The 21,237-nt window shown below is 41.6% G+C and overlaps 1 protein-coding gene across 1 annotated transcript in view; it reads left to right on the top strand.

Annotated features, from left to right (window-relative positions):
- PGM5 (phosphoglucomutase 5) overlaps nt 1-21,237 on the top strand; it is a 187,201-nt gene that overhangs the window by 129,258 nt on the left and 36,706 nt on the right. Inside the window, exons 8-9 of the mRNA XM_082471002.1 lie at nt 2,931-3,066; nt 6,681-6,864. Of these exons, the coding sequence (XP_082327128.1) occupies nt 2,931-3,066; nt 6,681-6,864 (320 nt within the window). The remainder of the gene's footprint in view (nt 1-2,930; nt 3,067-6,680; nt 6,865-21,237) is intronic.

The raw sequence follows: 21,237 nt of genomic DNA, 5'->3' as shown, positions 1-21,237 counted from the left end.
GATTTGACATTATAGTTCACTTGCCTTAAAGTTATTATAAGGAGAGTTGTTTCCCCAAAGTCCCCTCTAAAGCACATTATGAGAGTTCAGTGGAATCATGTGTGTGTAATTGCAAGTCATCAGTGTCTCCATCCCCACCTCAAACAGCTGTAAAGAGCACAGTTAATTTTACTTGATCATTGGCCCCTTATGAATCTGGGCAATGTTTAACTTGTAGGTGAGAATATCCAAGCCAGTTCATAATTTACTATGTGGTTGGCGACAAACGGTTGAGGTGGGTTTGTGTGGGGTTTGTTTTTTTTTTTTTTTTTTTGATTCTGCTAAAATAACTTTATGTCTCTCTCCCCTAAATTATGACATCTTATCAGATGTCAGACTTAGCATCTAATGGGTCTATCTCTAGGTAATGTAATCCAGCTGGAGATTCAAGGTATGCAAAGCCCATGTTTTAAAACAAAAAGGTATTTCTCTCTAGCCAGTAAATAAAAGTGATTTTTTTCAGCTGTAAAAGGACAAAGGATTTTGAAATTATCCCACGGGGCAGGGCTTCCTAGACTTGTTTTTTTGCACTAGGCCATGGAGCTAACCCAGCATCTTCCAAATTTCTTCCATTTTTATAGCAGTGTGCAGAGTTCCTTGGATGGGACTAGAGTCACTCCATGCTGTGAGGATTAAAAGCCCAGGGTCTTCTCAGGCTAGAGACAGCCACAACCAGACATCTAAAAGTGTCATCAGCAGACCATTGATCAGTGTATGGAGGAGCCAGAGACTTGATCATTTCTCCTTTTAAGTATCTTCACTGCCCTCTCAAGGTTGTGTGTTTTCCTCTTTGAGCAAAAACATTTAACATTTAACACTGCACATGTACCAAGAAGTATAAATGGTCCATAGCTTTGGTGAGAAGTTCTCAAAGTTGCCTAACTTAACTAAGGTATTGTTTCAGTCCATATTCAAAGTTTAAACAGCTCTGTGTCATTGGGTCTTCCTTTCTGAGTTTCTATGTTTCGTAGCCCTGAAACCCAAGTACTGTTGTCCATTCTTATTGCTCTATTGCAAGAAGAAATGATCCAACTCCTGGTCCCAGTCTCCTGGTCTTAAGACATTGCTGTAGCTAGAGTCAGAGGATAAAATTAAATGAATGACTGAGAACAATTTGCCTCAAAGTACGTACTGAGGAATCAGCACCAGGTTGGTACTTTATGTGAATTACCAATAAGATCAACAACAAGACAACCACTTGTGACATCCCAGTCATTGATCTAAACACCTGGGCATATTTAGTTACTTCATCATGATGGTAACCCATGAGGTAGGGGCTATTATTTCCCTATGTTACAGATGAGGACAACAAGTCACACAAAGGTCAGTGGCTGAGCCAGAATTTGAATGTGAACAATCTGACTCCAGAGCCTACCCATTGAGTGTGATTAAATTCATATGACAACCCAACAAGATGGGTGATGGTGTCCCCATTTTACAGATGAGAAGCTGAGACTCAGAAAGGTTAACAACTTTGCGATAACTTCTCACATTCCGGGGAAGTAGAAGAGTTTAGTTTTAAACCCTAATTCCAAAGCCTTCCCCATGCTTTTTCCATTATATCACCTTTCTTACACTACAACACATTCCTTTGTATTCAGGACAGAGCTTACAATTGGTCACTAGACAGATGCTTAAATGAGCCTCCAACATATTCCTCTGGGTTCTTTTTGCACAGGAAGCTACCTGTTTAGCCTGCACACTTTACCGTGTGAATACCACAATATGAGCTGCCTCTCTTTCTATGTAAATAGCTAGAGGAATAAGCTTCCCAGTTCCTTCCTGCCTCAGGGACTTTGTGCTTTGTCCCCAGATCTCTGCATGGCTGACTCCTTCTTCTCAGGTATCAGCTCACATATCATCACTTCAGTGGGGCTGACCCTGACTACCTGTGTTCGTTTCCTAATGCTGCCATAACAAATTACCAAGAACTGGGTGGCTTAAAACAACAGAAATTAATTTTCTTCTAGTTGTGGAGGCCAGAAGTCTAAAATCAAGGTGTTGGCAGAGCCATGCTTCCTCTGAAGTCTTTAGGGGAGAATCTTTCCTTGCCTCTTTCAATTTCTGGCATCTCCCTGCCTTCCTTGGCTTGTGGCAGCATAATTCTGATCTCCACTTCTGTCTTCACATAACCTGCTCCTTTGGATTTCTCCTCTCTGTGTCTTCTCTTCTCAGAATACTTGTCATTGGATTTTGGGCCCACCTGGATAATCCAGGCTGATCTCATCCCAACATCCTTAACTTAATTATATCTGCAGGACTATTTCCCCAGATAAGGTCACATTCACAGGTTCTGGGTGGCCATATCTTCGGCAGGTGGAGTGGGGTTGGGGAGTACCATTCAACCCCACTCTAGGTAAGCTGTGCTGCTCTAGTAAAGAAGTCTTTGCTGATATCGTGCTCTGTGACATTATCACCCAGTTTAATTTTTTTCATAGCTCTTGTCCTTATTTGACGCATGTTGTTCTTTCATCTGCTTTTCTGTTGCCTGTCCCCGCCTACTTGAATTCAAACTTGATGAATAAAGAGCTATCTTGTTCACTGCCGTATCCCTAGTACCTAGACCCATGCTTGGTGTACCGTAAGGATCACCAAATACTTACTGAATGAATGATACCATTAGTCACATGTGATGTCACCTTGGCTCTTGGATCCTTTCAACAACTTCCAGGATTTTATTTTACTTTTTGATATTGTTTTATGTTATTTGAATTTCGGTTGCATATTTTTAGAAATGCAAGTTTATTATGGGACATGTTTTTAACACAATAGATAAATATATCCTGCCATTTCAATGTAACACTCAAGTGCTAACTGGTCTTCATAGTTCATTTAGCTTTAACTTTTCCCCTGTGAACAAATCTTCAGCAGACTATTCCTTTCTCCCATAGGCTCTGATCACCTCCGGGAGAAAGATGGCCTCTGGGCTGTCTTGGTCTGGCTCTCCATTATCGCTGCCCGGAAGCAGAGTGTGGAGGAAATTGTCCGAGATCACTGGGCCAAATTTGGCCGCCACTACTACTGCAGGTGAGAAGGGCAAGGGTCTCCGTATGGACCCTAGGGAACTGCTCTTAGAGAAGGTTTTTTTTTATAAAAGTGGGCTAGAACCTTAGGAGGGAGGCATCTTTCAGGAAGATCTGAGGAGCACAGACGCTAGAGCCAGATAACTCTGAGAGGTGGTAGGAGTGGTGTCAAGGAGTACCCCTCCCCTGGTGACACCCCTCTGTCATCTTTTCATCCTGCCTGTACGGTGGGCAGCCATCCCCGGAGGGAATCTGAACTGCAGAACCTTGAAAGGTCCTTTGGTGGCCATGAAAGTTGTACAGTCAGACTGGGGGCTTTCCTTATGGCTTTCCACCCATAATTATCAAGGAAAGGGAGGCAAAGACAGAAGCTCCCCCTGATGGTCCAAACCGTGGCCAAGATGCCTAAGCTGGCATCCTCTGAAGGGACCACATGGCTCAGGATCCCCAGATTTTGCTAAAGTGTTGTCCCCATGAAAGGAGTTACAGAAAAAAGAAATATTACCCTGGGAAGGAGGGAGGGGAAAGGTCAGTGGCAAAGAGCTTAGGGTTGGGGGTTTCTACCACTTTCCTGTTGTTGAAGCAAGCGATGGGGGCAGAGTCTTCTGGCTGTGTGGCTGCCTGCTAGGTATGCTAGTACCACGCCATGGTTTAGGGGGAGCCGTGGTCGGAAAGGATGTTGACTGTGGAGAACGTGGGATTAGGGCAGGGAATCCTTGGGTAGTCTCAGCGGCTCTCTGTGTATTAAAAACAGAGACGGTGCCTCCTTTGCTTTGCTTATGAATAGTTAACTACTTTGGATGTTTGGTTGCGTTTCAAGAGCTTAAGGGACAGAAAGAAAGCTTTAGACTTCCCTTATAAGGTGATTGTTTCTTCTCTTAAGCGGTCATTTACTTAGATAAATATCAGAGAATAAGGAAGCCTGTGATAGTTTTCAGTAAAATCAAAGAGACTGCAGTGCTCTGGGAAATGTAGACAGCGCCATCATATTCTTGGTTCCTGTTTAGTTAAGAAGGCTGAGGATGTGACAGCCGGGGCATCACCTCAAATTATTCATTGTGTTATAAAATAAGGACTCTCAAGGCAGGCGGGAACTTGTTTTATTCACTAGTATTTCTAACAAGTGCCAAAAATCCTGATTCTTGTGGGCTTTTTTGGCATACCAAAGGGACCAATTGGCACAGCAAATCCTTTTATTGCCTGAAGCTGCTCCAAAAAATCCAACCTGATAAAATATATTATGACTGCCAATCTCTGGCTTAGTGAGATCGCTTTGAGTCAGGGATGTGTTCCTCATAATTTGTGGAATGATTATCTAGCTTTCTGCCAGCATTTTGAAGACATGGTATTATGATAAGTGTATTTATAATATAGTTCATTTTTTTGTGGCCAAGAGGTTACATGACAATTACTTTTTTCATAACAAATACCATATTAGAGAATATAATTTAGTGGAGATATAAATTCTTGTAGGACTTTGAATTATGTTTCAGATTTCTGTACAAGGAGATCACAGAGATAAAGAAAAAGGGAGGAGGGAATAGGTAGAACAAAAGTAAACATTTCCTTCAGACTCTGGGAAAGGTAGGTTGAAAGTGCTTGTGAAAGAAAATGATTTCTAGCCTGACTGTTTTCTTGGTGGGGAGGAGATAATTAAACAATTTTGGTTTAACTGACACTGAACCTGAAGTTGTATCTGAGAACCCAGATGATTTTCCTTGTATGAGTGGACCCCAGAAGGAATTCTCCATTTTGAAATTTCTTTCCTCAAAAGTGTGTTGGTGGTGGTGATGGTCAGAGGGGGTTTTTTGAGGTAGTGAGGGGAAAGTAGTGCTAGAACCTGCATGTGTGTGAAGATGAGCATTTGGGCAGCTGGTCTGATGACCTCAGCCATAGATTGGATGTGACCTGTCACATTAGTGTGTTTTCTCAACTTCTAAATCTATTTCAGTGCCTCTATGTCTCCTCTTATCCCAACCTCCTGCCCCTTTCTGCTTGGCTGGGTTTTACCTTCCCAAAAAGTTATCTTTAAAGAGAGTCTAGGATTAGAACACATACACTACTGAGAAGGAATGTTCTGAGAGAGTTCCCTGTTGTTTTGTTTCTGAGGCTGGGAGGACACACCTTGTGTAAGAGAGAGAGAACAGAAAAGAGGGGGGATGAAGGTGCAGGGGACCCACTGTTAGCCATGGTATCATTCCTTTTGGCTAACACCCTGTTGTCTGCTGAAGTCACAAAAGATCTTGAGTGGAAAAAAGTAGTAACAACTATTCAGATCTTCCTTCTTTAGTTCACTCTGAGAACTCACCTTCTTTCCTGTTTACAGAGAGCCCAATGTGAGATCCCACCACAGCTGCTTGAGCACAGCTGCCCCACCTAGGGCTTCCTTCTTAAACAGAGCCCCCTGGGTGTGCCATAAGGACTTGGTCAAAACCATCTGACATCGGGAAAGACCCTACAGTTTCCTTATGGTAGTGACTAAGAATAAAAGTAATTAATAGTTTTAAGCACTGGTGTTGGGCATTGTGCCAACTACTTGGTATGCATTATCATATTTAAACTCCACAACAACAAATGAGATAAGGGTTATTTTTAGTCTTTTTTTTTTTTCCCTAATCACCTCCCAGCCCCATTGTTATATTTGATGTTCTTGGCTAGGGGGACCTTCTTTTTAATGGAACAATTGTGATATTTCTTCCAAGTTTCCAAGAGAGTTTTATGGTACATTGAATTCCCTTCTTCCTTCTCTTTTCCCCTGCCTTGATTCCTCTCTCTCCTTCCTTTCTTCCTTCACTTCCTCCCATCTTTCATTCCATTACTTACAAAAAACACTACTTGTCAGAAGCAACAGAGAACAAAACAGGTAAGATCTCTGCCCTCCTGGAGCGTACAGTACTCAGGGGCAAAGACAAGAAATAAGGAAACAAATATATAAACAAAATAAATACAGATTGGGATAACTACCAAAAGAAGAAATAAAGGATGATAAGAGGCGGGGAGAGATAGAGGGAAGCTACCTTAGATGACTGGTCAGAGAAGGTCACTTTCTAGAGGTAACACTAAATGAAAAATGAAAGCTGAAGGAAGGGAATGTGTCAGCTATTTGAGTAGCCTGGGGAAGATTGTACCAGGGAAGGAAACAGATAGCAAGAGCAAAGGCCCAACGAAGGGAAAGAGCAAAGTGTCTCCCAGGACTGGAGAGGGGGCCCATGTGGCTGGAGCATAGTGAACAAGAGCGAGAGTGGGACAAAGTCAAATCAAGGACGTGGGCAGGTCAGATCCCACAGTGCCTTATAGGCTGTGGTTAGGGTTTTGACTCTTGCTCTCAACATGACAGGCATTTTTGGAGGGATTTAAAGGAAAGGATTGGCACGATTTGATGTTTACAAGATGATGCTGGCTGCTGTGTGGGGAATGAATGGAGGGCTGGCAGGGGGAAGAGGGGAGACCAGCTGCAGATGCTTCTCTGTGCTGTTCTTCCGTGTTTCTTCCGTGTTCTTCCATGTGCTGTTCTTCTTTAAACAAAACCAATGATTAAATGACCTTGAGAGGCCGACCCAGCTGCTGGTTCTCTGATTAGATGTGTGTTTATCCTGTGTCCTGCTCCTCCCTCACCAGGTTTGATTATGAGGGGTTAGAGCCCAAGACGACCTATTACATCATGAGGGACCTGGAGGCCTTGGTCACAGACAAGTCCTTCATCGGCCAGCAGTTTGCTGTGGGGAGCCACGTCTACAGTGTGGCGAAGACAGACAGCTTTGAATACGTGGACCCCGTGGATGGCACTGTGACCAAGAAACAGGTACTTGCTATGAAATCGCCAGAACAGGTTATCAAGCAGAGGAGGGGTGGTGTGCGGTGGGGATGCAAAAATATCCTACAAATGGAGAGATCTTCAGCGATGATCTACTCTGAGCCCTTCATTTTACAGATGAGAGCCCTGTGGCCAGGAGAGAGGAAAGCCCTCGGTGAAGGTTACCTACTTACTTAATGGCAGAGAGTGGATTAGAATACAGAGCCCTGGCTCTCTGTCCAGTATTCTTTCCACTTGGTAACTGATGGGCCAACACCACAAATAGATTTAGACCCAACATTTCTTTCTGAAATGTTTGCAGCCTGCAGTCCCTCTATATAGTGGCCATGACTGGTGACAGATTCAGAAAAGTTTCCAAGAGCAAGGGATCCCTTTCCTTGGGACCCCCAGGTACAGGGATGTTTCACTTTTTATTACCTTATGTCATTACCTTATGTCAATGATAGGAGCTTAGCCAGATGGGTTTGTTACTCCTGGTAGGGGAAGAAACAATTGGAAATTTTGCCCCACAAACCCAAAAGCAAGATTTATGGTTGAGAATTATATTAAATGAAAGATAAGTGGCAAAATCAACCACAACTTTTATTATGATCTCATCTCTGTGAATTGTATAAGAGATGTTGAAAGCTATTACCATTATTTTTCTTCTCGATTTTGTTTATTTATTGGCTATGGCAATGCTGGCCACTCTGGGAGTACATTTTAACATTTATAGTCTAAATAAGACACTCTGAGTAATGTTAAGAGAAGTTCCATTCTAAAATCCCCCAATTCTTATCTTCTTATCTTCTTATACGTGCTTCACCAAGTACAGACAACAAAATAAATCAGAAGCTGTAGGCTTTAGGGGACTAGATGTAATGGTAGATATTGCTATTTTTATTTTGACTAGTGTTTCATACATAGTCCTTGCCCTAGGGTCCCCTGACTTGCCGATGTTCCAAAGCCCAGTACCCTCCTGTTACTCTTGCAATATTCTCCCTCTGGTCTGCTTAGTTTTGTAGTGATCTTTCATCTCTATCAAAATGTCAGTCTTTCATTCTAGAAGGCCTTCCATGGCTGGACAAATTCATTACAGTCTTACTTTGGAAAGGTGTAGGGTAGTGGAGAAAATAGTGGTTAAGAAGTTTGAAGACACAGAATTGAATCCTATCCCTGCCACTTATTAGTTGGGAAGGTTGTTGGATTTCTTTGAGCCACAGTTTCTTCCTCATCTGTGAAACATCTATCTCACAGAGTTGTTTTAGAAATAGAACGAAATAGCATATATAAAAACTCCTAGCCTTTACGCAAGGCTTTGTAGTTGTGATTTGTTTTGCACAAGGATGCTTTCTTGTAGACTGGATTGAATCCTCCCCAAAATAATACCAGTGAATCCGTGGAGATGTGAAGCCAGCACACAGCACATGTGCATCTTTGAGCCTCCATGTCTCAGATAATCTATTCCAGTTTGGTACCATATTTTCACTTCTGTTTCACACAGGGTCCTCAGAACAAACTTCCCTAATCCAAGACTTATTTTGTCGTTGTTACTGTAGAATTTAAGAGTCGTAAAATACATGCTTTCTAAAGTACCCCTGAGAGGTTTTTTGTTCCCTGAGAGGAAGGCTTGAAAACTATTCCTTGAAGGTAATGTCTAGTCATTGGTAGGTTCTGGACCATATCAACTCATGCAGAGCTTGTTTGTTGAGCTCATTTGTTTTGCTGTTAAATCTACTAATACTCTACCTTGTTTCTTCTTCAATGCACTCAGCATTTGGGTGCTTTTTTTTCTTGGCTTTTCTTTAATCATTCACACCAGGCTAATTCCTCAACTGGATCTCAAGTTTGGACTTTGATTTATTCTATGTTCCTCCCCTTCAACCCTGAATATTGGTTTCTATTTTTACTCTGGAATTTATTGATATTTTCCCCATACTCTTTTATCTGTCCTCAAAGGTGACCATAAATAGATAAGTGCTACCAGGACCTGCTCTTGGGAGTTTCTCAAGTAACAAAGGAAGGGTAGTTGTTCATCTTCCTGGATTCCAGGACCCAAGTGATACCTTCATTAGCTGGTGGCCCTGAGTCACACTAGAGATTCTTGCTGGTCTGGGTTTGGCTCAGTGAGGGTTTTGGGAGATCAGTTAACACTCAGCGGCATCCCTATTGTCCGCAAGCCACAGATGGTTCTTTCACCACAGTTGGTCCTGTTGGAACAGAGGGGAAATTCCTCCACAGGTGTGGCCATTGCTAAACTTTCACCACTGAGGACCACGTTTCAGCACTCGTGGGATGTCAGTATTATCAGCATTCACCTCCGGGGCCAGTTGAGTCTGGGGCATAGTTTATGCAACGTTGTTGCAAAATAAACTATCCATTCCTAAAAGACATATTTGAATTTAAATAAACTAGTATTATTTTTAAATAGTCATAAAGTGCTTTGGTGCATTCATTCAATAGGTATTTCTTGAGAGCCTATCAAATGCATAATATTGTTTTTTTTCATGGTGCAGTTTTTTAATATAAATATATAACTGCTCTATTGAGATATAATTCACATAACATACCGTTCACCTATTTAAAGTGTACCATTCAATGGTTTGTAGTACATAGAGAAAGTTGTGCAATTGTTACCACAGTCAATTTTAGCACATTTTTATCAACCTTCCCCAAAATAAACCATCTACTCTTTAGCTATCATCTCCCTTCTAACCCCTGGGAACCAATGATCTACTTTCTGTCTCTATAGGTCTTCCTATTCTGGACATTTCACATAAGTGGAATCATATAATATGTGGTCCTTCGTGACTGGCTGCTTTCACCTAGCACAATGTCTTCAGGGTATATCCGTGCTATACCACATATCACTACTTCATTCATTTTTATTGCCGAATAATAATTCCACTGTGTAGATAAACTACATTTTGTTTATCCACTCAGTTGATGGACATGTGAGATGTTTCTACTTTTTTACTATTATGAATAATGCTGCTGTGAATATTCATGTAAGTTTTTGTGTAGACGTAGGTTTTCAATTCTCTTGGGTACATACCTCGGAGTGGAATTACTGGAGCAAATGGTTAACTCTATGTTTAACCTTTAAAGAAGCTGCCAGATAGTCTCCAAACACAATTGTACTATTTTACACTCCTACTGGCAGTGTATGAGGGTTCCAATTTCTGCACACTTTCACCAACCCTTGTTATTATGTTTTTTCAATGATAGAATACTGTAACTTAAAAATAGTCTACTATATTATGGGTTATTTCAAAATTAAGATACAAGGAGACTTAACCTCCACAAGGAGAAACAGAAGTATGCTTCACCTAGCAAAGCCGAAAGGAAACATAATAATGTAACATCTCTGTTTGCTGTCAGAGGCCAATTGCTATGGTTTCTCCAGTGTTCTGTCATGTTGGAGTCAGACAGACGTAGGTTTGAAGGCTGGCTTTGTCACTGCCTAGATTTGTAACTTTGGGCATGTTACTTAACTTCTTTGAACCTCAACACAGTGAAGGGGAGGGGGAGGGCATGCTGATAATTACCATATAGGGTTATGGAGAAGGTTTTAGGAGAAAGACTTATAAAGCCCCCAGGCGCAGTAGCTAGTACTCATTTGATGCTCAAGAAATGTCAGTTCCTTCCCCCTTATCAGAATCCTTAACTTGACTGCATATCAGTCTGAGGAAAGGGCATGAGTGGCATTTAAGTGTATAGTCTTAAAGTCAGATTGTCTTGGATTTGAGCTTCGGCTCTGCCACCTCCTGGCTGGGTGATCTTAGGCAAGTTACTCAACCTCCCTATGCCTTTCTCTCCTGGCTGTGGAAATAGGAATAGTAATTGTGGCTAACTCATACGGCCATTGGGAGAATTCAATCAGATAATATATATAAAGTCCTAGTACCTAATAAACATTAATAACTGGTTAACTAAAATAAGTTATGTTAAAAGAGCATTCTTGGGAAAGAAAGATTTTGGCATTTAAAGAACCATAAATGATAAGCAAAGCAGTGGGGAAGAGCATACAACAACAACTTTGCAGGGTGTCACGCGAAGATACGGGAAGGCCCCGTCAGTTTCTGAGCTATCTGTGAATTGATTCAAACTCACATTTCTCTGCCTCCCCCCACGGTCCCCCACCCTCCATCACACATACATTTTGCTTCAGAAAGAAAAAGGTTTTTTTAAGGCAGCTCTGTCTCCTTTTTGTCCTTGATTTGAGGTCAGAGTCAGGAAACAGACCGTGGGAAGAAAAAAAGCTGTTTTACATGTATCTCTAGAGATAAAGAAGAAATGCTTCTCCATCCAAAATGAAATGAAAATCCTGTTCTGGTGATAAGCCATCCCTCCCACCCACCCCCCACCATCCACTCCACTCCTGTGGAAATGTTCAGCAAAATCTATCCTGCCTGTGAGATCCTGTGGAGGTCATTCAAAGAGCAAGAAGGAACCCCCTGAAGTACTCATCCCCTGATGTGAATTCCCAGGGACCTCACTGGCCTCACTGTGGCCTGTCGGGTCTCGTGGAATTTACCATGGCTGCCTCCGAGTGTCTGATATTTTTGTGACCTTGGATGCCAGGAGAAAAGTTGATGTGTGCCTTCCATTAAACAGAACCCAAGAGAGGCTCTGATTTAGAAATAGCAATTGAGAGGCGTGGCTCAACAATTGCAGCTCATCCTTCTGTGGTCCCATGAGGATATGTCACTTGTTATTTTCTGGTCAAATCTAGTCACGTGAATGAATGATGATGGTTTCTTCAAATACGAGTGGGAAAAATAGCCAGTAGCTACTGTGAGAGTAGGGGAGCAGTTGGATCAAGCTGCTGACTAATTTAAGAGGTTCTTGATTTATGCCTTATAAAGAGATGGGAGAGATGAGGAAAGGTTAGATGGCTCCTTAAGGCATGAAGGGTGGCCCAGTCTTTCCTCAAGGATGGATTCACTGTGCAAGTATCAAGATTTTCCATGGTGCTTGGCGCGCTCTCTCTTCCCTCAACTATCACTTTCCCAGGGAACATTATCGATACCCAGATTATCTCTTAGTGTTGTCCTCCCCATCTCATCCTTCTAGCCCTGACTATGAGACTCTCCCGGCTTTGGGAGAAGGGATGCTCCAGTACCGGTGCTGTGAAAGAAAGACAGCTTCACAAATGGTACCAGCACTGAGTGATGGCGTATTGCCACCAGGGTGGGTATCAGTCCAGAACTATGACCTGTATTTTGAAAATTAGCTTTGAAATGAGAAACCTTGATACTTCAGGAGCAATATTTAACCAAACAAGTCTCTCTTTATGTCTCATCCAACTCCTTTATTTCTATTTAACAAGATCAAAAATCATTAAATTCTATGAGTGCTGAAGTCATTTGCAAGTAAAAGTTCAGCTGATATTAAAAAAAAAAAACTGATGTAAATAAATGCATACCAGTTAGCTGATGTGGAAAACCAAATCCAATTTGATTATGTCAGACTGACTTTGAGCTTATTAATACCTCTTCAAGTTATGCAGGCTGTGTGGAAACATTTTGATGTTGTCCTTAACCTGGAAAAGAGAACCATTTGAAATTAGTTCAGAGAAAAAGCACACTTTGAAGACTGATTCTGAAGTCAGTTTGCTTTTAGTGTTGTTATTTTAATATATAAGAAGGTGTCTGTACCTCTTAATTTTGATATTTAGAAATAATAAAGAAAGTGAATTGGCAATCTTGAAATCACATTTCAGTCTGACATGTGGTGCTTCAATATATACTGTGGTGTTGCCAACTCCTGGTCAACAGATACAGAGAAGTTTACTGAGGCCTCGTCTCTGGTGGCCTCACGTGAAGGCAACTGAACAGTCTTAGCTGGAAAATCTGGGGCCCCAGAGGGGCTCTCTACTCAGAGTTAACTGGTCATCCTTTAACTTCAAGCTTCAACTTTTATTACATACCAATCAATGAACCAACTGAGAGACTGTCATATTAACAATCCTTGTCCTATAGTATGCCATTTGCTAGAGTGTGCTTTGGGCATCTAGAAATAGAATTTAAGAAATCACATCAGTCAGACTGGTTATCCCACCTACGGAATTTAGCTAAATCTGAATGTTAGTACCCATTAACAGTCCTCCTGTGTTGAGTAACAGAAATGTTTAGGGAGTGAGGTGTAATCGTTAAATGTATACTGTGATCAAACCTGGGTTAAAAAATCCTTTTTACGTTGCAAGTTGTGATGTCTAAAAAAATTTCCCTTAATAAATACACCTTCCTTTCCCACCTTAGTACAACATGGTGAAGGTAGTAGAAGTTTGATTCATTCATGTCTGCATCCATTTAATGACTATTTTCCAAACACCTACCACATGCAGTCATCTTCCTGGGCATTGAGGATAAAACAGCACACAGGACAGGCTAGCAGGGAAGGCAGACTGACATTAAACTTGTAATGACTACAGAGTTTGTTTAACAATATTACAGAGAAATCACTTATTTGGAAGTGCGTAGCAGAAGGAACAAACCTAGACTAGGGCTCTGGAAAGCTCTCCATGGGGAGATGATATGTAAGCTGGGTCCTGAAGAGTGGTTGGAAGCTGGCTCCGGCGAAACTGTCTTATCAGACTACATGCTTTTCTTCCATCATATGTACTTATAAGGTTGTTTAGCTTTCCAGAGAAAGAGCTGGGTTTCCTATGGGCAATCACGTTCCCCATGGGATGTTACAATAGCTGTGTTTATGATTCTCAACTCCAGTGCTCATTCTACAACACTGTAGTTGTGGGAAATAGAGACAGTTGGGCCTCTTAGTAGGATACCTTGAAAACTATGGATTAAAAAAATTTTTCCTAATGGCTACTTTTCCTATGATTTTGCCTATTTGCCTTCCAAGGACCAAACATATTTTCAGTGCTTTGTAATGACCCGTTGGCTGATTTGGAAACAGAGAGAGGTAGACACTGTTTTTGGTTAGTTGGGAAGTTCTGACTCCCCTGCTTCTGATTTGTTGGAGTTTTGCTATAATGAATTACCTTCTCCTGACATAACTGATTGCTTTAGGGCTATCTTCTAAAATGTTGGCAGTAGAATCCTGCTAAGATGTGTGGTAAGAATCTAAGCATTCTGGAATGGCATCCCAGTTACTTCCTACTGAAATACTAATGTCTGTGTAGTCAGGAGGGCAGCCATCACCAGGAAACATAAATGTTAAAGGAAAAAGCTGCAAACTATCACAGGAACTGAGGGAGGAAACTACGCCTGTTGTCTGGGTAAAGTATGTCTGAATCCAAAATATCCCAGAACCGGGCCTGGTGTTGAGTGAACAGGCATCAGCAGCCGTTTTGGCCAAAGACACAGGGAAATGGAACATGTGTGATCTAGTTCCATTGTTCCAGACTTGATAGTTGGACTCTGGATGAGGACTAGTTTATGTCTGCACTTCCCACTTCACTTCTCATCACCTAATGCGGTTTTTTTGCTGGATGTGTGTTGTAAAAGTGCACTTAAGAAGCCATTTGACCTTGATTTCCCCAGATAATTATCTGCAATTGTTGGGTCCCAAGAGTGCTGGTTGGTTGTAAAAAAGGCTAGATGAGAATTGCTCCCGAGGGTAGGGCAGCTGGGTATGGCTGTGTAGTCAGTGCACTGCACAAAGGCATGGGCCTAATGCTGGAGGAGAAGCTGAAATCCAGACCAGCCAAGAGGAAAGATGCTCTTCTGTAATTTGTCCACCCAGAGAGGGCATTGCTTGTAATTTATGTGAGGGCATGGTACGGGCTAGCCAGCTCGGCCACTTGTGAACTCATGCTCACAGCTAACTCTATGACTTCAACAATGAAAAATGGGGTAATTCTAGGTGATTTTTTTCGTGGCAAGAAATGTCTGTCCAATCCAAATCTTCTGCTTTATAAGCTGCATGCTTTCTTCTACAAAATATGGTTCAGATGTTACACAGCGATATTTTCACCTTGAAGCGTTCCAGATAAATCGTTGGGATTTCCTGTGGGAGATAACATCTGAGTTAATCTCACAGAGTCTCTCTCTTCCAAGCCTGTCCTGTCTCCAGGTTCATATGCCTGGGGTGGCCAACTGACTGTATATGCGACATTGTACCAGATTTCAGGGCCATATGCTGTTTTCCCCTGGAACTCTTCCTAAGTCGGTATTCAACTAGGTCAGATGCTGCCAAATAACTGTTGGTAATGTACAGTTCCTCCTTCCCCGCCTGGCTGCAACATGTCCTATAGTCTCCAAACTCACATCTGGCAGCTCTGCTTGTACTTAGCAACTTGCAGATTTCCCTGCGTTGATTTACACAAGGGCTTAAAAAAAAAAAAGAAAAAAAAAAAAAACCCAAGATTCATTTATCAAACATTTATCAGATACCTACCCTACAAAAGGCTCTGTGCCAGTTTGCAGGACCATACACAACATATGAGATATTGTTCAAATATTTCACATGAGAAGCAGTGTATGGCTATCAGAGGTTTCATATGGTTCAACCTAAAATTATAAGCCTGCAGTGAGAAGACGTAGGCCGAAACCCTGGCTCCTCCATTTACTGGTTGTGTTACCTTGAGCAGGTTTTCTGACTTCCGTGTTCTTTTCAGTAAAAGGAGGAGATGGCCTGGCTGACCCTAAGGTCCTCCTTTCAAGACCTTAAGGTTGTAAATTGACCAGCCAGGAAAGAGAATTTTATTGCCAGGAAGCCAGTTCAGTGGGAGATATGGAGAAGATAAATGGTAACAGATCTTTGTATTTAGTAGTGATTTCAGAGGACATGGCAAAGTTTTAAAAATAAAATTAATCTTAATTCTGCCTAATTTAAAAATAAGTATGTAGCGTTGCACCACAAACCATCGCCATTTAGGCTTTATATAGCAATCTTTTGCAAAATCTGGAAAGTTAGACAAATTAGAGCATAGCACCATTTTCACTAAAAGCTTTAACATAAGAAAAATAATTCTATTTATATAGTGATTTATAATTTTCAAAGCACTTTTCACATGCATTTTCTGATCTGATGCTCACAACAACCCAATAAGCCAGGGTGTATTATTTTTCATCCGCTTTTTAGGAAACTAAGGCTTAGAGAGCTTAAATGACTTACTCAAGACCGCCAGCTAACAAGCCAAGCCAGAATTTTAGCCCAGTTCTCTAGTTATTCCTATATCGTTTCCAAACTCCACAAACGGCAAACCAAAGAGGGGGCAAATCTGGGGAGGAAAAGAAATGCTACAGAGATAACTGGAAGCAGATTGCAGGATTTTTGTGTGGAGCAGTTCTTTGACAATTCTTTCTCATTGGCACAGAGCTAAGGTGGGCAAAACCCCACCCTGGTCACTGAGGCATACAACTATGGCCACTCAAAGGGTTTCCCCTGGGCTGGAAGTGCAGTGCCCTTTGTATACCCCACCCCATACTTAACATTATCTTCTAATGGAGGAGGGCATCTTTTTCCCTTCTTTGAGCTTGGGGCTGTTGTGTCATCCTGGAAGTTCCCGCTCCTATAGCTGCTATGGTTACGGTGGTATCATGGATTCCTTCACTGTTGCTTCAGGAATTCCTTAGGAGATTGTGCTAGAAGCAATTAATGTCAGATGCTCAAGAGGAGATGCTTCTAGTGGTTCTGCTGTTGACAAGGCGCTAGGAGGAGGCTTTCAGGACTCAGCAGCAACATGATGTTTTATTAGGCCCCTGTGTTATGGCCTCCTAAGAGCCCAGTCTGATGGTAGTATATGCAAGAAACCTCAGATCTTAAAGGCATCTTCCTTAAGACTGACATGTGGTATAGTCAGTCACTCGGTACATGAGGGAGGTGACCTAGAAAAAAAAGACTACGACAGTGCTGTCCGCATTTGGCTACACATCAGAATCACCTGGAGAGCTTTTACAATCCCAGTGCCCAAGTCACACCCCATACAAATTAAATCACAATGTCTGGAGTGAGAGCCAGGTACCACAGTTTTTTTAAAGACCCCTAGCTGATTTCAGTGTGCAGTAAATTTTGCAATTAATAGGCTAGCTAATGATTTGTCCAAGATCACACAGCTGGGGACAGGAACTTACCATGGTTCAACTCCACTGTTTTTAGCTAAAACTGACCCTTGCCCTAAAAATGAAGGATGAGTAGACACAGTATCTTTCACAATTACCCTTCAAGGTGAATATGTAGCCCCAGTTCATTAGTGAAGAATATGAGTGTGTTTCCATTTGGCCTTGTTGTATGTGGAAGGAGACCTTCCAGTGATACTCACACCAGCTGTTGGACATGTAATGACATTCATTCAACAAGTGTCTATGGAGGGCCTACTGTGTACCAGGCTTGTCCTAGGCTGTATCAATAAATGGTGAACAAGGAACGTAAGGGTTTTCCCTCCCAGAGCTTATCAGCTAATGAAGGACCCAACGACATAATTCAGTGATTCCAACACTTTAGGGTTAAGAATGTAAAGGCAACTTATTTTATTCATTTGCACTGGGCCTTGTTTCTTCAAGAGGATTGTGGCAGCAAACACACATAATGAAGTTGTTAGAATATAAATAAGAAACAGAAATCAAGACTAGGGAAAATATAAATAAGAGTAGAGAGTCAAGAACAGAAGAAGAAAAATTTTAAATTATGCAAGTCATAAGGATCCACTTGGGCTGAACCTCAAATTTGGCATTAAGTGTCCTGGCAGCCATATTAAAAAGGAAACTATGGTTAGTTATAAAGTTCTTGTTGTCAGAAAGAAAACAAAATACCAGTTCCTCAGGGAAGGAAAGGCTTTCCTAACAACTTGGCTCTTGAGGAGATGTCTAATGTGGAGCTTCATACAGTCTCCTATAGTGACTGCAAAAAATGGATTTTATAACAGTGCCTTGCAGACCCTGCAATAAAAATGAGGATATAAAACTAAAATGCGATTTAATAAATCTATTTCCGTCATGAGTAGGTGATCAGAAGTAAGTTGATTTGGGCCAAATATATGTCCAGATGAACCTATGACTGGAAGGTGCAGTGCCTGGGGGACACCCTTATAACAGTCTTCATAGTTTCTCTCTACTGGGATTTCCATAGGCATATGGTTATATTTTTCATTTTCTGGGGTAGAGTTGAAGGGTAAGTGTTCCATGTTGTGGATAATGGAATAGTTTTTACCAGGGGTCAGCAAACATTTTCTGTAAAGGGCCAGATAGTAAATATTTTAGCCCTTGTGGGCCAGACGATCTCTGTCATAACAATTCAGTGCTGCAGTTGTAACACAAAAGCAGCCACAGACAACACATACGTGAACGGGCATGTCTGTGTTCCAGTAAAACCTGATTTATAAAAACAGGTGGCAGGTCAAACTTGGCTGACAAACTATATTGCCAACCCCTGGTTTAACCTAAAAAATTTTCTAAAGCCAAGTATATTATTGGTACTCTTTTGTTGGAATTATGGAACATTTCGAAACTTGGCAAGTCTTGGTCAGTGGTGACTTTGGCCTTATTACTTAGTTGATAGCAGGTGATGATACATGCTGGAGAGAACGTGGTTCATGTTGAGGTTACAAATTCATTAAGCTCATTGGAACAACATGCAGACCCCAAAGCAATCCAGTACAACTATTCACACATCCAAGTGACGCTCAGCAGACATGGAACTAGGGTCGTTGCAGCACAGAGCTGGGCTGGGTCTAAACATTTTTTGTTCCATGTGGAGAAGGAGAATTGTTAAGCTCTTCACTGGGAGGTCTCACAAAGCAACATGGATTCTCTATTAAGATCTCATGGTTCCTTAGGAAAGAGAGAAGACACTGGATTATTTCCAGCAGGCTGATGTGTGCTATTCACTCCCTTATCATCTTTTCAAGTGCAAAATCTATTCCAGGCTACCCGATACAGATTCTAACCAACCTTCCATGAGTACAGCCAAAGATACGGCTACACTTAGTGAAAAAACAAAACAAAACAAAACATGATTTCACTGTAAAAGGGGCTTAGCTATGAGCACATAATACATGTTGAGGATTTATCATGGCCTGAATTCTTAAGTACCCCCCACTGGCCATAAACTAATCTGGGAAATTAATCGTGTAATGGAGCTACTTTAAAGGGTTAAGTCTGGGAAGTCGTCAGTTAAAGGGTTAAGTCTGGGAAGTCGTCAGAAGAGGTGGCTTCAAGTGATTTAGTATCTGCAACAACAGGTGCTTTAGGGCTTCGGCCTTGAAGTCTGTAAAACCATGGCTGTGAATACAATGGTGGAACCAACCTTTGGGGCTTCGTTGTCAGTCTGAACAGAATTTGGTTTACCATACTTTCTGGATAGCAGGGAATTGGTTTGTTTGCTCTATTGGGAATTTCCTAACTATTCACTTCTCCAGCAGCATAAGGTGGTTAAGAAAATAATTTTGCTCATTGTGATAGAATATTTCAGGCTTATGGAGAGCAAATACTGTCTTTATCTTCATATACCCAGGGCTTAGCCCCATACCAGATCCCTAAGGGTTGCTGTAAAATGTGTGCCTAATGAATGAACCCCAGACAAAATCAACCTGTTTGCATAGCTAGTGTCACAGAGTGATGGGCTGCCAGGAAAGGACATGGCTCCTTTTTATTACACAAATTGTGGCAGACATTGAACCTTCCAAAAGAGACTAAGCTTTTTTGGGGGGATTGGAACAAACTATGCCTATACAACTTAAAAAGCAGAAAACCACACAGATGGACTCGTAGTGTTTCCCAGCAGATATCACCAGATGCGGGAGGGGGTAAGAGATTAGCGATCAAGTTCACGTGGCATGTATGAATATTTTTAATAATGCTATTCTTAACAAGCAGGATTTGAGGCCAGAGACATTTCCAGGGTAAATTTCTTAGGCAAAATGACTGGTATCAGAGTTGCCTGAGACTTCTACTTTTTCAGAAGTAACAAGTGACCAGACATATTATTTTGTTCCTGGCTCTCTTTCTTCTGGCCCCTGCCAGTATGCTTATTTATAACAATAACTTTAACAGTTGCCTTAAGAAAACCAATTTCCTTCAACAGAAGTCACAACATGATCTTACAGTCATACTTTTTAAAATGTCGCTGCCACTAATGAGAAGAGATGCATAGAGAATAGTGATGTTCCGAGCCAAAAATCAAATCCTGGACAACAGTGTGAGGTGCTGCCACAGCTCTGTCCCGACCCCACCTTGGTGGCCAGGTCTTACCAGTAGGAAGGAAGGAGAGAACCAAGAGGATGAGGACGTACACAGAAACCCTCAGAACCCGGCAGATGCTCCAGTCCTGAGCATTTCATTGTAGGCTTCCATGGCTACCAGAGCAATGTGGGAATGAGGACAGAAACAGAGAGGAACTTAAAGCAAAGTCTAACGTCACGTGGGGGTAGTAGCTTTAACACGGGTAATTTGTCATACTGTCATAGATAAATTGCCTACCTGACTGCATCCAGCAGTTTCATAAGGGACAAAATTTGGCCCCAGGGACATTTATTTTATTTATTTTTTTAACATCTTTATTGGAGTATAATTGCTTTACAATGTTGTGTTAGTTTCTGCTGTATAACAAAGTGAATCAGCTGTATGCACATGTATATCCCCATATCCCTTCCCTCTTACATCTCCCTCCCACCCTCCCTATCCCACCCCTCTAGGTGGTTGCAAAGCACCGAGCTGATCTCCCTGTGCTATGCTGCTGCTTCCCACTACCTTTCTATTTTACATTTGGTAGTGTATATATGTCCATGCCACTCTCTCACTTCCTCCCAGCTTACCCTTCTCCCTCCCCATGTCCTCAAGTCCATTCTCTATGTCTGAGTCTTTATTCCTGTCCTGCCCCTAGGTTCATCAGAACCAATTTTTTTTTTGAGATTCCATATATATGTGTTAGCATACGGTATTTGTTTTTCTCCTTCTGACTTACTTCACTCCATATGACAGACTCTAGGTCCATCCAGCTCACTACAAATAACTCAATTTCGTTTCTTTTTATGGCTGAGTAATATTCCATTGTATATATGTGCCACATCTTCTTTATCCATTCGTCTGTCGATGGACACTTAGGTTGCTGCCATGTCCTGGCTATCTTAAAGAGTGCTGCAATGAACATTGTGGTACATGACTCTTTTTGAATTATGGTTTTCTCAGGGTATATGCCCAGTAATGGGGTTGCTGGGTCATATGGTAGTTCTATTTTTAGTTTTTTAGGGAACCTCCATACTGTCTCCATAGCGGCTCTATGAATTTACATTCCCACCAACAGTGCAAGAGGGTTCCCTTTTCTCCACACCCTCTCCAGCATTTATTTTTTGTAGATTTTTTGATGATGGCCATTCTGACTGGTGTGAGGTGATACCTCATTGTAGGTTTGATTTGCATTTCTCTAATGATTAGTGATGTTGAGCATCCTTTCATGTGTTTTTTGGCAATCTGTATA

Source organism: Balaenoptera physalus (genome assembly GCF_965194825.1).
Source record: "Balaenoptera physalus genome assembly, chromosome: 7".
Lineage (NCBI taxonomy): Eukaryota > Metazoa > Chordata > Mammalia > Artiodactyla > Balaenopteridae > Balaenoptera > Balaenoptera physalus.
The sequence above is the reverse complement of the archived record's forward strand: the minus strand, read 5'-3'. Positions and strand labels throughout refer to the sequence as shown.